Source organism: Cetorhinus maximus, chromosome 26 (assembly GCF_964194155.1).
Source record: "Cetorhinus maximus chromosome 26, sCetMax3.hap1.1, whole genome shotgun sequence".
Classification (NCBI taxonomy): Eukaryota; Metazoa; Chordata; class Chondrichthyes; order Lamniformes; family Cetorhinidae; genus Cetorhinus; species Cetorhinus maximus.
In genome coordinates, this window is record NC_135904.1 from 23,625,858 (window position 1) to 23,643,428 (window position 17,571).

At 40.0% G+C, this 17,571-nt stretch overlaps 1 protein-coding gene across 23 annotated transcripts in view; it reads left to right on the forward strand.

Moving 5' to 3' along the window:
- Positions 1-17,571, forward strand: part of mef2aa (myocyte enhancer factor 2aa) — a 218,775-nt gene that overhangs the window by 190,396 nt on the left and 10,808 nt on the right. For 15 of the 23 annotated variants that reach the window (XM_078530375.1, XM_078530374.1, XM_078530397.1 and 12 more), the window contains 4 exons: positions 10,622-10,806; positions 12,132-12,155; positions 14,477-14,591; positions 16,802-16,928. In XM_078530375.1, the coding sequence (XP_078386501.1) occupies positions 10,622-10,806; positions 12,132-12,155; positions 14,477-14,591; positions 16,802-16,928 (451 nt within the window). The remainder of the gene's footprint in view (positions 1-10,621; positions 10,807-12,131; positions 12,156-14,476; positions 14,592-16,801; positions 16,929-17,571) is intronic. The other 8 variants (XM_078530386.1, XM_078530396.1, XM_078530389.1 and 5 more) reach the window with 1 other exon arrangement.

Here is a 17,571-nt window from a genome sequence, read left to right on the forward strand (position 1 = left end):
ATTTTTTTTTCTTTTATCTACTGATTCTTGAGGCTTGAGTGTCACTGACAGGGCAGCATTGCCCTTGAGAAGGTAGCCATGAGCAGCTTTCTTCAACTGCCGCTGTCCCCCTGTTGAAGGTACACCCACACTGCTTTTTTGTGTACCAGTTTGATATAACTGAGTGCCTGGCTGGGCCATTTGGCCATTTCAGAGGGCAGTTAAGAACCAACCATGTTACTATGGATCTGGAGGGACTAGCATTTTTTCCCAGATTTACTATTTAATTGAATTTAAATTCCCCCAGCTGCTGTGGTGAGATTTGAACTCATGCCTTTGGAGCATTAGCCCAGGCCTTTGGATTACTAGCCCAGTAACATTACCACTATGCTACCATTCCCCAAATTCTGCCCTGATTTGGCCCTTGGCAAGCAATCAGTCGTTGCCTATATAAGACACAATCTGATTCTTTACTGAGAAGTTGGATAAGTTCCTCATTGACCTCACTCTTGTGAGGGTTCCACAATAATACCCCATATAAGGTGGCTCCCTGCAGAGATCTATCTCCGGTTAGTTCAATGCCTGGATCAGGAATTCACTAACAGTTTGCAATTAAAACTCTCATCTGACTTATTCAATCTAAGTATGCACATCAGGAAGAAAAGTGTGGGTCAGCAGATTGCATGCACATCAATACTCACTTGTGTAGTGGTTTTATTGCAAGTTATTTTAAATTTGCAACACTGGCTATTAACTGTGAATGGGTGTTTTTATATATTAAGAGCCAATTTATTTATTTGTTCATGGGATGTGGGCATTGCTGGCAAGGCCAGGATTTATTGCCCATCCGTTAATGGCCTTTGAGAAGGTGGTGGTGAGCTGCCCTCTTGAACCACTGCAGTCCATGTGGTGAGGGTACACCCACAGAGCTGTAGAGAGAGAGAGGGGGGGAGAGAGGTCAGCATGAAAAGAGTGAGTATGCAGTGATGTTCAGAATTTATATTGTCACCAAGCAAAGAATCTAGATAATGAACAAAATGGACTTTAGAACCACGCTTATTTTTTAGATCACCCAGCTAGAGTCTTCCTTTCTGCCAGCCATTGTGCAATAGCATTGACAGGAATCTTTGCAGCCCAGATGGTCCTCCTGGTTGGAACTGAAAGTGCAGCAAATGACTTGCAAAGGGAAACCAGTTTAATTCTACAAATGTCGAATTGCTGGGAGACTTTTATGGTTGAAAGGATTTTTCAAAGCACAAACTTTTATTCCAGCTGATATTTATTTATTTTTCGATTTGCCCCAAAAAATAACAATATGGAGATAATTAGTAGACAATGCAGAATTTTGAAAAATCACATACCATCTCTGTACACATGCAAGCAAATCAACTGTGTTTTCCAGCATGTTACTTGGGGATGTGATTTGATAGCCAAATGTTACAGTCAGTGAAAAGAATTTTACTTGTTTGTTGGGAATACCGAATATGTGTTATCATGATTTTTAAACCAGGAGAACTTCAGGTAAGCAAAGGAATGTCTAAGAATATTTTTCCTAGTCAGAGTCAGTTTTAGGAAAATAGTAGTTTGCATATGTGTGTTCCTGTAATTTCATGGCGTGCCACGCAGTGAGGTTTCATGTGATTTGTATCTTTACTGGTAAGCACTGTCACTCAATTTATAAAACAGTTTGTAATGTGAACATAGCATTTTGAAAATGCCATATCCTAATTAGATAAACAATGTACTTTCACACTCGCTGAGAGGAACACATGTGATATCCTTTGGAGGAGTCCCACACGGAATATTCCTTTTGTGACTGGATTTAAACCTTTCATCCCCATCACATGCCATTAATGGCAGTAAGATAAAAGCAAAATATTGCGGATGCTGGAAACATGAAATAAAAACAGAAAATACTGGAAAAACTCAGCAGGTTGGACAGCATCTGCGGAGAGAGAAACAGAATTAACGTTTTGCTGTCCGACCTGCTGAGTTTTTCCAGCATTTTCTGTTTTTATTTTACTAATGGCAGCCTGTTGTCTATAACAATGCTCTTGAAGCAAAGCCACCTTTGTTTGGAGTTCGGGTACCATCATTATCAAAAACTAAAAGTCACAGGATGAGCAATGCAACATGCTTTAAAAAATATTTTTAAAAATGAAATTCCAAGCAGAAGAAATGTATTTTTTTTTTTAAGAAAAGCTCAATTACAAATGTGCCACTCTATTATCTGTCACCACTTTCCACACAGAAGTATAAAAAACTGAATGTCACATTTACAAGTGTAATTTTCTTCCCTGCTGCCTATTTAATTTTGGTTCTCATCTTCTCACTCGAGAGGTGACCCTAAGCCCAGGCCTCTGCCCCTATCACTCTAGAATCAACAGTGAGGAGATTTACAAGTTTTCCTCTGACTTTTTCAGTTTCCCTTCTCACTGTTATTTTCATTATAAATTTAGATTGTTCATTTTATTTAATTAGCTGGCGGTTAAATTATGAAACATGAAAGTATAAAAATGTTTTTTTATTCTTTCTATCGCCATTGACTAATCTAATAAGATCATAAGGAGTAGGAGGAGGAATGGGCCATTTGGCTCATTGAGCTTGCTCTGCCGTTCAGTAAGATCATGGCTGTTCTGACTGTGGCCTTAACCCCACTTTTCTGTCTGTCCCCCACAACCCTTGACTCTCTTGTCAATCAAAAATTTGTCCAACTCAGCCTTGAATATATTTAATGACCCAGCCTCTGCTGCTCTCTGTGGAAGGGAATTCCAATTAATGACAATCCGGGAGAAAGAATTCCTCCTCCATCTCCGCCTTAAATGTGAGACCCCTTATTTTTAAACTGTCCGCTAGATCCGGATTTCCTCACCGGGGGAAACATCCTCCCGGCGTCTATCTACCCTGTCAAGCCCCCTCCCGCTTATATGTTTCAATAAGAACTTCCCTGTTTGATTAAAAACCAGTTTCCTGAGAAATGTCAACAGCCATTCACTCATATAAAAGCAAAGAGCTGCGGATGCTGGAAATCCAAATCCAAAACAAAAACAAAAACAAAAATACCTGGAAAAACTCAGCAGGTCTGGCAGCATCGGCGGAGAAGAGCACAGTTGACGTTTCGAGTCCTCATGACCCTTCAACAGAACTAAGTAAAAATAGGAAAGGGGTGAAATATAAGCTGGTTTAAGTTGGGGAGGGGTTTGGGACAAGAAGAGCACGTTAGGCTCCTCTGCTTGTTCACCAGGATTCATGTGATTACCCAGGGCTGACTGCCCCCCTTTCCTGCTGCTGACCTTTCCTCATATTGCACCGCTGCTACCTGAACTGGAGCTGATTTGTGTGGTCATCTCTTGGCGAAAGGCTGGCCAATTTCCCAGCTTCCATCCCTGGTTTGCCTTTTGACATCCATCCCTGGCCTACTTCCTGACCACTAGCCTTACTTGCCTTCCGGACATGGCCTCAGTACAACCCGAGCCTCTGACCCACACAGCATGTACCGTCGGTCTCCAGCCCAGCCTCCGCTATCTGCTGATCTTGGACTCTCTTCGGTTCAGTTTTACCCTGTCTTCATTCCAGGCCACAAGCTTAAACCAATCTAAAAATAAAACTCTCTAACCTTAGTAAAACCTACTCGGGATTTTTTGGTGCACAGTAGCTCAGCCTGAAAATGTAGACTAATGAAAAAATATACTTGTTTTTGGAATCATCACTACTATTTATACAGGCGCATCTTTTACTTCTAACCTTGTTTAATGAATAATTCACTCAAGATCTTTAGCCGCACCGATTGCAGTTAATTTTTAGTTAGAACTTTATAATCATTGCAACTTTAAGTCCCTCCTTTTGCCTGCTGAGCTTGCTTTGCCATTCAGGAAGGTTGCTGTCTGAATAAATGTCACAGTCTGCACCAGGGTTGACTCATTGTTGGGTTGTTATAAGCTAGCTTAGTCAATTTCTGGAATGCATCTGAAAAGCATCTAATTAAGTTAACCAGGTTACTTCAGCTCTTTGTTATTGGACTGATGATCCACACCACATGTGGAACATTTGGGGGCACTTTTTCATACATCTTACCTTGAAAATGGCATTATATAGGAGAGGATTCAGGGAACGTCTACTAGGACGAATCAACTATTTAAACTTCACTTGTGACTGCAGAATGAGAAAACACACATGCAACAAAATTGTGAAAGCTGGAGTTCGGAAGAAACGTTTTCTCGTAAAATATTAGATTTGTGAAATAGATTTGCCTCAGAATCATCTAATGTTCTAGCTGTTGATTCCTGCATGAATAGAATAGGATTAATCTTATAAGGAAGACCACCAATAGAAACAGATGATCAAGTAGTTTACAGACCATTATAGTTTACCTTTTGCTAATTGCAGAATAACACTAGTCTCATTTTGAATTATATAGATACCATTTCCAAACATTTTAACTTGGTGGCATACCATAAAACTCTGGTTATTTGTCACACAGTTATATAGTTTGGAGGGATAGAAGGTACAGTTTGTGTGAAAGGTAGTTTCTAGATTGAAGAAAATGTTTGCTTGAGGCCACTTGGTGCACTTTTAGAATGCTCCTTCAACTGTTTGATGGGCTGCTCTTCTGTTTTGGATTAGCGGGAAGTGAATCCTGAAAATTGATAGCCAATTAATTCCCTGTGATTTGTTTAAAGGCGAATAAAGTGCTTGGCAGTTGTGTGCAAAGAAAGGTGACATCACCGGATTTTTAATGCTGTTCAGATGCAAACCTGTTTGGTTCCTGGAGACACTGTTCTATAATAATTATTTCAAGCAGCAGCAACAAGAATTTACATTTAATGTAGAAGAAGCATAGCCGGTGCTTCAGAGGCAGAAATATTTTTTAAAAAAAGAGGCCAAGCCCAAAAAGGGGATATTGAAAGGGTGGGAGCTGAAGAAAAGGTTGGTCAAAAAGATGGATTTTAAGGAGGGTCATTAAGGAGGAGAGGTTTATGGAGAGTATCCCAGCACTTGGGGGCATAGGTGGCTGAAGGCATGGAAACTGCGGTGGGCAAAGACAGGGATGATGCACAAGAGGTCAGAGTAAAAGTGATGTTGGGAGCGAAAGGTTGGTAGGATTAGAGGAAGTTACCAAGATGGGAAGGATCAGGCCACAAAGAGCAGACAGCTAATCTTTCAGAGTGCGAGACAGTGGGGATAGTAATAGAGCTTTGTTGGCCAGATTGTGTTGGGCTGGAACCCAGAAGCTATTACTCCATTTGAGATGAAGGTTATTTAACTCCCTCGGGAGATTAGCAAACAATTGGAAAAAGTCCCTGATGTTGGAAATCATATTGTTTGCCTGAAAGACCTGAATTAATTAACAGAATGCTCGCTCCCAGGCACCGTCCTTCAGTTGTTATTTATAACAAATAAAATTACTATTGTGTTCAAAAACAGAGACTTGGGGGAAATTATTTCATTAGGACCCTGACTTTCTTTTCATATTTTAAAATAGCAGTGTGGAAAATAAATATTGAATTTAGTCTTTCCAGTAGTGCTGCTGTTTATTACAGAAGCTCAGTTGTCCACTTTAAGGCTGGTCACACGCACAAACAGAATAGTCGCTCCTTCTAACAGCTGGATGTAACTTTACTTGCTATCTTTCAGCTAGCCCTGTATCTTCTGGGAAAGGCAATCTAGAGAAGCTCAGGGCAGTTTAGCATCGTAACTTCCAAGCAGGCAATTTTCATTTTTCTTCCTTGACAGAATGAGCAAAAACCTCTCCAAACATAACATAACTACCAATGCCTTTGAGCTGAGTGACATTTGCTGAGCAGAAAGCAAAAATGCAAAATATTCTTTAACCCAAAATAAAAACAAGGTGGAAAAGGCCTTCTGGGTCATCCAGCCCCAACAAAAGAAAAAGTTTTCAACTTTGCAAGGGAAAATGACGAAACATTAAGTCCATCACAATTTATTTAATTTTTTTGGACACTTCCAAATTTGTTTTTCCGCATCTAGTTCACAACAAGATCACTAGGTGGCAGTAAAGTGTATCAGGCTGATTTGAAATGACTAACCATAGAACAATGGAACATAGCTATGTACGAGGGTGTGCTCATTTTTAACAGCTGTTAAAAGAAAAGTCCAGCTGGTTTTCTGTTTGAGTTGTATTTATCTAACCTATTTACATTGAAATTGAAAATATTATGTAATGGCTCGAAGGGCCAAGTGGCCTACTCCTGCTCCTAATTCGTTATGTTCATATGTTCGTCTACAGTGCACTCACTCTGAAGTGGATATAATATTGCCAGTTTCACTGATCAGTAACACAAATGATTAACCTTTTGTGTTCCAGCTGATAGCTTGAGGCCTGTGAAGAGCTAGTGTATCCAAACAAAATTCTCTATTTAAAACCATATTTGTAGCGCTAATTATAATGGGTAACCTCTCCTGGTACCAAGATCTTATGATCAACCAGTACAGAAATGATATGCTTTTTCCTCTTTGGTATGCAATTTTGTAGAACTAAATGATCAGCATATGCTCCAAGGTTTCAGTTTTCATGCTTCACTGGGTGATACAGATGCGGTTTACTGTTAAGTAGGCCTGTATGATATTCAATTTTTACATCATCATGGTCCCCACATGGGCTCAGCAGGATGCACAATGCGGAAGAACAATCAAAATAATAAACCTTTATTGCAGATGTTTCCAGTTGATTTAACCTCAACAGTTGAGCTGTACAGATCAGTTTTGGTCATCTTAAGGTGTTAAGCCTAAACTTCCTAGTGCCCTATGTCCAGTTTTCTTATTGTAGTGCACATTTAGTACAAAGTCCCTAGCAGAGAGCAACAGAAACTCGCTCTGATTCTGTTTCATTATTTCCATCAAAATCTACTACTTAGGCAGTGTTGAGAATTGTGTCAGCTCTGCTGTGATGGTTGGAGCTGACACATTAATCCTCAATCCAACACACATCATGATGTAGCAATAAGATAGACATGGTGTAGAATCTTACCTATGTCGGGCGGGGGGTGGACGCGGAGCCGATTGTCGCCTGCAATCGGCTGGGCGCCGCCATTTTATGCGGGTGGGCCAATTAACTCCCAACCGTGGATGAGGTTTCCTGAAAAACTCGAAGGCCAACCTTAAGGTTGGATGGGCAGCATTGCAAACAACTTTAATTGCTTTTTTTAATGGCTTTAATAGGCCGTTGACAGTTCGGCAGTACGCGCCCGCCAAACGAAATATCGAAATGATGCATGATGACTTCGGGACGCATGCCCGACATCCTCACGCACCATTTTACAGGTCGGCCCTGCTGTTGCATGTCGACGGCAATATTCTGCCATGGAAACTGCCCTATGTTCACAGGGACTTTGGGGGGGTGGGGGGTGGGGTGTGTAGGAGGGGGAGAAAGACAGTTAATTTACTTAAACTAAGCTAAATTCTGCCTGTTAACTTTGTTGAGTTGTTCAATTTCTTCCAAACCTCAGAATATCCCTGGACATGTAATTTTTTTTTTAAAGCAGCTCATTTAGATAAATTGAATGTTTTTTGAAGGAGCTTGCACTGTCCTTTAAAACTCTGCGGTATAATCCCAGTTAGATCTTTATTAGGGTAAGAGAGAAAGAACTCCAGATCACAAGGTAACTACAGTTAATAAAGGCATTCAGCCCATCTTGGTTCTTAGATTTTTGCCTGCACCTATCCATCTGGACGTCTATTCTAAGGATTGATCAATTGAACTGGGAGGTTATAACTATCAGACTGGTGCCCTTTTCTCTATAAAAGTGAAGACTAAAGAATGACCTGATAGAGGCAGATTATGACACGGTTTGATGGGTATCCTGACTTGTAACCACCCTGGCTTAGAACTTTTTCACTGTTCCTTCACTGTTGCTGGATCAAAATCCAGATACTCCCTCCCTAACAGCACTGTGGGTATACAGCCCACACCACATAGGCTGCAGCATTTCAAGAAGTTCACTACCACCTTCTCAGGGACAGTTAAGGATGGGCAATAAATGCTGGCCTAGCCAGCGATGCCTATATTCCACGAACAGAAAAAAAAACATGCAGAGAAGGTATTTCCAATTTTGGACAAGACCAGAAATGGATCACAAACATAAGACAGTCACTAATAAATCCAATAGGGAATCAGGAGAAACTTCTTCACCCAAAGTGTGGTTAGAATGTGGAACTCAGTACCGCAGGGAGCAGTTGAGGTGAATACTCTTTCAAAACTAGATAGTGACATGAGGAAGAAAGGAATAGGATATGTTGATGGGGTTTGATGAAGAAGGTGGTAGGAGGCTTGTGTGGAGCATAGACTCTGCATGGACTAGTTGGGCTAAATGCCCTGTCTCTGTACTGCAAATACTCGGTAATGGATGAAGAACTTCCTGATAGCAATCCTAAATTTACCTTTTACTAGTCCAAGCCTGTATCCCCTCATCCTACTCACATGGTTGTTATTAAGGTAGGTTGACCTATCCTTCGCTTTCTTATGCACCATGGTAAGGTCACACCTCAGACACCCCCTATCCACATTTAAAAGCATACTTCTCTCCAGGCTTTCCCTCATAACTCAGGCCCCTGATACTAGGATTCAGTTTGGTGTTTCTTCTCTGTATTGCTTGCCTTGACTGTCTCGCTTGTTTCTTAGCAGCCAGAATTGGTCATCATGCTCAAGGTGTGGCCTGACTAGAGTTCTAGTTAGCCATTATTTCCTCTGACTTGACTGTGTACTTCAACATTCTATTCGCCTTTATTGTTTGACATTGACCGAACATGTTGAACATCCAGTCTACCAAGAGTCACTCTACATCCTTAGTTACTTCAATATCATTCACAGAGGACATTTGACACCTATTTTCCCTTTCTGGTTGAAATACTTCATATTTTTCTGCATTAATTGTTTCAAACCATTTCTATTGCACTGAGCTCATTCTGCAATTTCTAGGCTGCCTCTTTTAATCTCACTGGCCCTCTTCATTTGCCACCCTTTGCAAATTTGACCAATTTGTATTGAGTTGCTAAATGTAAATCACTGATGTAAATTAGAAACTTTCATGGTCTCAATACTGACATGACTTCTATAATCGAAGGGCATTTGGAGTACTGAAGAATTGCAATAGAATATTATTATATCTCTTTTCAAAAAAGTACAGTCAATATATTGAGACTGGCTTCATTATTTTACTCACGCCAGGGAAGGACAGTGCTCTCATAATTGTAGTCATTTGCCAAAAGGTTGTTAAGCAATCATTTTGTTTTTGGAATTCATGACTTGGCAGTGTTTCATCAGTGGGCAACTGACTGTCTGCTGTGGTCAAATGATTCTTTTGAATAATGATGGTGTTCTGTACAGTCATGTGTTTGAGGTGAACATCCTGAGATAACTTGCTGACCTCATGCTGTTGGCATGAAGCTCCTCGCACTGGAAGCGTATTGGTGTGCATAATTGTCTGACTATTTTAAAATATCTAATTTGCATCTTATGCCTGATGAGCAGAGTTCTAAGATTATATCCAGAAATATATTTCTCTGTTTAAGGAATTAAACTGAAATTTGCCACATTGCTTTTTTTTTAAAAAAAAAGCAAAAATCCTCAGTAAAGAAAAAAAAAGCTAATTTTTAAAAAAATCTTCCTTTTCTGGGATGACATTTGGTTTAAAATGCATTGCCTGGCCTCTCATTGACCCTTGGACACAGTTCCTTGGAAGCTCAGCTGCGAGATGTTTGGCAGTAATCGGGAACGGTACATTTTTGATTTATAGAGGAATGACCCAATTTAGTGGTTCATTTGAAACCATCAAATACAGAATACTTTGTAGAAGTTTCAGTCAGGACCCTTGGGTGGGATTTCATGTCTTGCCCCATGACGAGTTTGGTGGTGGTGGGAGGGCATTTAATCAGGGTGGGTGAGAACCACTCTGCTTCTCTGCCTCCACTCTGATTGAGTCCATGGAGGGAAGGCCCATGGACAACCATCGCACCCCACTGCCAACTGAAGCCTTTAAGTGGGCAATTAATGCCCGCTTAAGGGCCTCCTCCCACTGCTGCTGGTTTTAACCCATTGGCAGGCAGGGGTGGGTAGCATGACAATCAAACCCATGCGGGATTTCTTGTGGCACCCAACGGAGTGGGGGGTGGGGGGGCATCCCTTGTTCAAAGGCAATCAGTGCTTGTTTGAGGGACCCAACATTGGGAAGGAGGGGGTCTGCTGAGTGCCAGCCCCTGCCCATGCTGCCAAACCCCACTCCTCTGCGACCACCCCCTCCTGCCACTTGTGGCCTGAATCCAGCGAGGATACTAGGTGTCGGGTAGGTGTCACACCAGCAGCAGCCACCACCTTCCTGGTGATGCTGCCATCCAATTAGAGCTGCCGGCTTCTGATTGGCATCAGCTGTTAGCAGGTGGGATTTCGCAGTCTCAGAGTCTCCAAACATGTTTGACAGGAAAGTCCTTTCTGCATCATTAAATGCACTCATCAACACATTTAGTATCTGAGCCCAAGTCAGTCTGATCAAACATAACCAGGGTGTGCCACATGCTTTGTTACCCTTAAAGACTGCAAATAATTACATTAACCATGAAACTGACTCCCAAATGTATTAAAGTGAATGTAAGAATGCATCTTCTGATTATGTTTTAAAATCAATTTCAGGAAATGGTTTTGTTAACCCTCGTGCTTCGCCTGGCCTGCTGTGCTCCACAGGTGGGAATGGATTAGGAAAAGTAATGCCCACAAAATCTCCACCCCCTCCTGGTGGGAATGTTGGAATGAACAATCGCAAGCCAGACCTTCGAGTGGTAATTCCACCAACCAGCAAGGGCATGATGCCACCTCTGGTGAGTTCATTAGAAAAAAACTGCAATGCAGAATATATCAACACATTCATTCGTAGCTGTGTTGCTCTATTTTATTCTGCTACTTTGGAAATTATAAGCAGATGCCTCTCAAAGTAGTGGGTGTACCACGTCTGTGGGTACACAGTTTGCAGCAGCCATGCCATGGAATATTCAAAATGTTAGCAAAGTAAATACATTGCAAACACCCTCAAAATACATCCTGATAAAGCATCAGTTTACATTTACATAATATCTCCCACATAACAAAAAGACCCAAAGCAATTCTTTGGGAGAATGGCTATACTAAGCAGGAAGTAGGAAAGGTGACCAAAATCATGCTCCCAGATAAAGGTTTATGAAGAGAGTAAGATTCAGGAAGAGAATGAAGCTGAGGGGACAGGATAATTAAGCTGGGTAATAGCACAAATGTACTAATGAGCAGAGATTGTAAACTGGATTTGCGTGTGGAGGACATTGAACAGGTAGGAGGTGCTATGAGGATTATAACTAATTTCAGTAGGGGTCAAGGAGACAGTGTGGATTGGCAATAACAGGAGTGATAGCTATGCAATGTTTCCTGAAAGATAAGGTCCATGTCTCAGTGTTGGAGTTAGTCTAAGGCAGAGCTGGGGGCACTAATGAGGAGAATGTCTGAGTAATTGAGTTTCAGTGGCTCAGCGGCATGGGTAGAGTGATGTTCCAGAGGTGGAATGTGGAGTTGAAAAGAACACAAAAAGCGTGCCTGCAGATTCAATATAAGCAAGCGCCTGGGTGGGACAGGCTGAGGCAGTGGCATCAGAAAGCGGGAGCCAAACCATAGCCTTCCATCTTGCTTAAGTTGAGCTATTGCAAGTTCCGGCTCCTGTAGGACTTGATGTTGGAAGGCTGGCACCTAGAGTCAAGGATGAAACAAGAAAGCTAGTTTTGGTGCCATTAACATACTTGTAGAAGCTGACCCTGTGTTTGAAAATGATGGCATTGAGGGACAGTCTATAAAGTTGGAATAGGAGAAGGCTGTGGATGGAACATCCCAGATTTTGTGGATATGTGAGGAGAACCTATGAGAGAAAAATCAACTGATTACATTGAGAAAGATGAGATGGAAACTAGGAATTGACGGTACAGTGGGTGCCATGGGAATCTGAAACAAATGACAGCGCTGATTTTTATTTCAATATAACATTGATCAGTTAAAAATTAAAGCAAAAAAACCCACTGAATTTAATCTATACCTTTGTATTGATTGACTACCAATTATGAGAAGTGTCAAGATCATTTTAACTTCCAATAACGGAGTATGTTTATTTTATATCTGCTTTCTGCAGTCAGAGGAGGATGAGTTGGATATGGTAAGTCTAATCTCACCTTGGACAAATGTGTGTGCTTATAATAGGTCTTGAAAGAGGTTTGAACTAATACTCATTTTCGGAGTTTTGTACTGTCTGCTGTAATATTGCATGGTTTTGAGTTTGAAGTGGAAAGTGCTTAGGACTGTCTATGGCGTGGAACGCCAGTGCATTATACCCTTGCATTTTCGCCTTTTAAAAAAAAATCTACCCCTATTTTTGAAGTAGCTGCTAAATTAAAACCCTATAAAATCTTGGAATTATACCTATTCCTATTCCTTTGTTTTCTCCCAATAGCCAGACCCTCAAAGCACCTAAGAACTTATGCAATAACAGCTAAAAACGGCCATCTTGTTCTACTCCTTTCCCAGTGTATAAGTAGCTCTCAATAACTTGACAGGGATTTAAACGTATCGAAAGGTTTTATATTGTACCTTGGTTTGATATGGTTTGTTGAAACCCTTCTACCTTATTAATGTAAGTCCATTATTAAGTTACTAGGTTGTATCTCTCAGGAGCCCCATCATTTAAGTTTGAAAAAAAGATCCACTCCATACTAACTAAATATTAACTATGGACTCAGTTAAAAGTGCCTAGATTTGCCCCTCAATATTGGTTCAAATATTGTCAGCCATTAAGTAACTCTATATCCGCCAAATACAATCGTATTTATGATTGCTAGCTTTAAGACTTTTGAAAGCTTTTACCTTCCTTTTCATTGATGAAACTGAGTATACTTTGTATTAAGAACTACAATAATTTCATAGTAGATAATGTTTGGCAGATTTTATTTTTTCTGTATGCTTTTGGGATGTTTGTGATTCTTAATCTAAAAATATTTGGTTTAGCATTCTATTGAGCTAACTCAAGTTGCCACGCTTTCTATTATTATTGTGTTACTATTAGAATTTAAATTTGTTGGAATAATGTTTTTCTTATTTAACTACTGCATGTAATAAGACATTTCTACCATTTACTATTTTTTTTAAAAGAAGACCCTTGTCTTTTAATCTTGCTGCCCTCCCTTTTGATACTCTGCCTGTGTAGGCCATTAGTCATTTGTGAGTCTTGATGGTAGCGGTCACTCAGTAGCGATCAGGACGAAGAAACCTGGTCAACACTGCACTGAGGCTAATGATAGTACCCCTGTTCTCTTCTGGCTGAGACCAGCCAACTTGGCACAGATTAGCAATTGCGTTTGTATCTTGTATTCGCTAGTTAAACTCATCAAGCAGTTAGAGTGGCTGACTGCACATTGTTTAAAGCGCTAGTGCTGATTCTTCTTGATGGCTCCAAATCCTGACTGAATAATGCAATTCTGTGTTGTTGTCAGGGCTTTGGAACTTGCTTCAATTATATTTTACAGTGTTCCACTGCACTGTGCCAATACAAAGACCATTGTGCACATGGAACCTGTTTACGCAGAGTTGATTGAAAATTACAACAGGCCTACTATTGAAGTTTGCAACAAAGAAGGGGGGGGCCACTCATTTCATCATATTTGTGCTGGCTCTTTGCAGGAGCGGTCAAAAACTATGCCCTGTTCTCTCCTCATGGACTTGAATTTTCCTCTGATTCAAATATTTATCCAATAGGAGTGTTGTCCGCCTGTAGCACTGCAGATTCAACAATGGACTGGTGATGCTATCAAAGATGCCCTGCAATTGACCACAATCCTCATGAGGAAAACAGAGGAAAGATTTCCTCTCCCTCGACCATTCTTCTGTGCACCATTCCACCTGGTTACCTGACCGAGAACTGGCAAAATTAATGAATGACAGACTCAAACTCTACCAACTTTCTGTTTTGGAATTAAATACTGCACCTGTTTTAATTCCTGTTAAACTGCATTGTAAACTTGAACAGAATTGGAGCGTGTCTTGTTTAATTATTTTATATTACAAGTGGAGGAAACAGGATGTAGTGAAAATATTAAAACATTTAGATCCCAGTTTTCTCTCTTGCATGTGATTTTGAACTTGATAGCACAAATCTCCATTAGGTCCCATTTTGGACAATGAACAACCCCCAATCTAGCATTTTCAGGTATTGTAAATCTTGGGCTGCATTTAGTTGTAAAAACAACCTCAGCATACAAAACATAAAATTGGACTTCTTGCTTTTGTGATGAGTCTCTTCATCCCTGTTAATTAAGTGGGTTAATGAAATTTAGATCAGAAACAGTTTCTTATAGTGGAGAAAATGAAAATAAATCTGCTTTTCCAATAATTCCTGTACAACTCTGCCTACGGAGAGATCTATTTTATGTAAAAGTGTTTCAGTAGTATATGCTTGTATTAAATAACTCAATCTTTTACTTGTAGAATGTACAGAGGATAAGCAGTTCACAGTCAACACAGGCTCTTGCAACTCCAGTTGTGTCTGTTACTACTCCAAGTCTACCACCACATGGTCTGTTGTATTCGACATACAACACTGGTAATCAAACAGTATTCATTTTTATGCATGACTATCTGTACTGAAGTAAAGTTATTGGGAAATTGGTCTATTCTTCACTGTAAAAAAAAATTAACAAAATGACATTGCTTGAATTTTGTGTGCAGTCAGGTTATCGGAGTAGAAGGTTTTGTTTATACTACCTATTAGCTCTGTGCATAACAGGCATGGCATGGTATGGTACTGAGCCACTCAGCCTGTGAAGATAGTAAGGTTTGAGTTGGGGCCTGTTCTGCTTCTAATGAAATAAATTAAGATTTTCTTCATCACAATTTGCAAATTGTGAGAGTAGCTGGAATTCAACAATCATTGCTAGCTAATTCTGAAAAAAATATAATGGGAAAGATACTATTGTTCAGATGTTTCTTGCGGGGTAGTGGTCTGAGAAGAAAAATCCAGGTAATTAAAACTACATATAAATTACACAAGTCAAACTGAGGTTAGTTGTAACTGCTTGTACATTTCTGGCTCCAGGTCAATAGAGTTTAACATTAATTAACTTACTTAGCAAAAGAGAAAATTAATGCATTCTACTTCTTTGGAAAAGGATTAACATTTTCCAATTCCATTCCCCAATTTTCTTCAAATATTCTTTTACAATTTTTAATGAGAATAAGTTGTTTTCTACAAAAAATCTCTACTGTGAGAGGCAAATTACAGACTGTGGACCTGTTGAAAAAGAATGGGATTTGCTTAATTTATAATGTTGACATGTTATCAAAAGAATAAAAAGACAAAAATAGGAGACCTATAAATGCTGTAAAAAAAAAAAATTACATTATAGCTTTATGAAAATAATGCTAACATTCTACCTTACCATTAAGGTCAATATACTTACTTACTGAACAACCATACTAATGGACTTTTACATGGTTGAAGGTGACGCATTAACACATGTAGGGGGTTATTTTGGTGAAAGGGTAAATACTTACTGGGAGCTAAACAGGTGCTGTGCTGATAAGACATGCCTGCTTGAAAGTCGGTATAGCATACAATTTTGGTGTTAACTACTGATTACCAAAGTTTAAACTTGCTTCATGGTGATAAAACAGACACCTTCAGGTTCGCACTCAAATATTGATTAGACACTGGGCTGGATTTAATGCAGCCTGTCACAACGGGAATATGGTGGTCGGATATGCTTAATAATTGAAGAGGCCCCACATCAGTTTCAAGGTAGCGGGGGAACCTTCCCTGATTAAGTCGGAGAATTGAAGGAGCTGACACGGGATTCCTGGCCACGGGCAGGGGGGGTGGGTGCCACTGAAAACCACCCACCCTGCCCTTGCCTCTAAAGTCCCAATCCCACCCTGCACCCCCCGTCACCTTTGGTCTCCGGTCCCATGATGTTCCTGGGCCTAAATGCGATGCACCAAAATCTTGTGCAGCCTCCTTAATGAGAGCTAGCAGGCAATTTAGGGGTTGATCAATTATTTAACGATTCTGTGGGTGGCCGCTCCCAACTTCTGCTCCTTTATAATAATGGCATCTTGCACTAAACCGATGTTTGAGTTCAAGAGCCATATTTTGGAGGCTCAGTTTAAGTCACTTTGAGCTCCTGATCTTTTAATGGAAGAGCATCTTGAATGTCTTTGTGATGATATCTCTTAGGGGTGTGTATGCTGCTTTCAATGAAAAACTTATTGCACCTGAAACATTCAGAACAAGCATGCTTTCCAAAAATCAATGTTCAGAAAATTGTTATAGAACCTTGGTTTCATTTTATTTAAGAAAGCTTAATCCTATTCAGTTATAAGACTGAGAATGGTTGAATCAACAACTCTGCTAGACTCAATTTTGACTCAAATCTAGTGAAATTAAAATTGTTACTGAAGCAAATTGTTCTTTATTGTTGCATTTATGTGCTCACAGACTCATGGAAGTTGGAATGGATTGTTTCCAGCTTTTACATCTATCAAGGATATCTGATTAAGAACAACTTTAGTACACTAATTGTACCTGTCTGATTTTACCAAAGAGTAGAACATGCCTTTTCAAAACACTTTGGTTAATTAATAATTGATGAAATCATTTAATGCATAGGCATTTTGCAGAATAATTTTTCATGGGGAACAAAAAATGAAGTTAAGCCTCCTCTTCAGTGCTCACTGGAGTATTTGCTATTTAAAGGTGCAGATTCATGTAAAGCTAAAAGTAACTGAAAATGATGTTTTCCTCCATTTCCTTTGCAGATTACTCACTAACCAGCGCTGACTTGTCTACACTATCAGGATTCAACTCACCAGGGACATTGTCATTAGGACCAGTGTCTGCTTGGCAACACCACCACCTTGGACCAGCTGCCCTCAGCTCACTAATGTAAGTTAGGCATTGCTAATACAGCTTAATAGAAAGTTATCAACATTATTAAAAGGAATCTAAATCAAAAACTAATATTACCGCATTGTTATTGGAATGTCTCTGAGCTTTGGGTAAGTGCCATATGATATTGAGCCATATAGATCCAGATGGTCCTGGGTTTGATTACTAGTCTATATTAGCTGATCTTAACTAAGCAGAGTTGGCAGCATCCCAAGCAGCCTTTGTACCTGGCCTACAGATGTGAAGAAGCAGCCAAGGTTCCTGCTGCTGGCTCCCATCCAATAACTCTTGGCTTGAATACCTAGTGTGGATAATGGATGAGGACATGATTGAGCTCAGCTTTGATGCCTACAAGAGTCCTAAAGGCTACAGGCACTGAGCCCATGTATAAAGAATGGCCATTTGACCACAGTACTTTGAGAGGCATCATTAACCCATATTTTCCAAAATGGAAATTATAAATAGAAAAAGTTAAATAATCTTTTTCTCAAAAATCTTCAACTTTCTTAGACATTTAGGAATTCCCTCCATAATAATAGGCAAAATCACTTTGTGACAGTCTCTTTAACTATTCAAACTTCAGTACATTTTAACCTTTCTCTAGATCTACTGACTCCGGGCTAGACCTTTGTATGCTTCC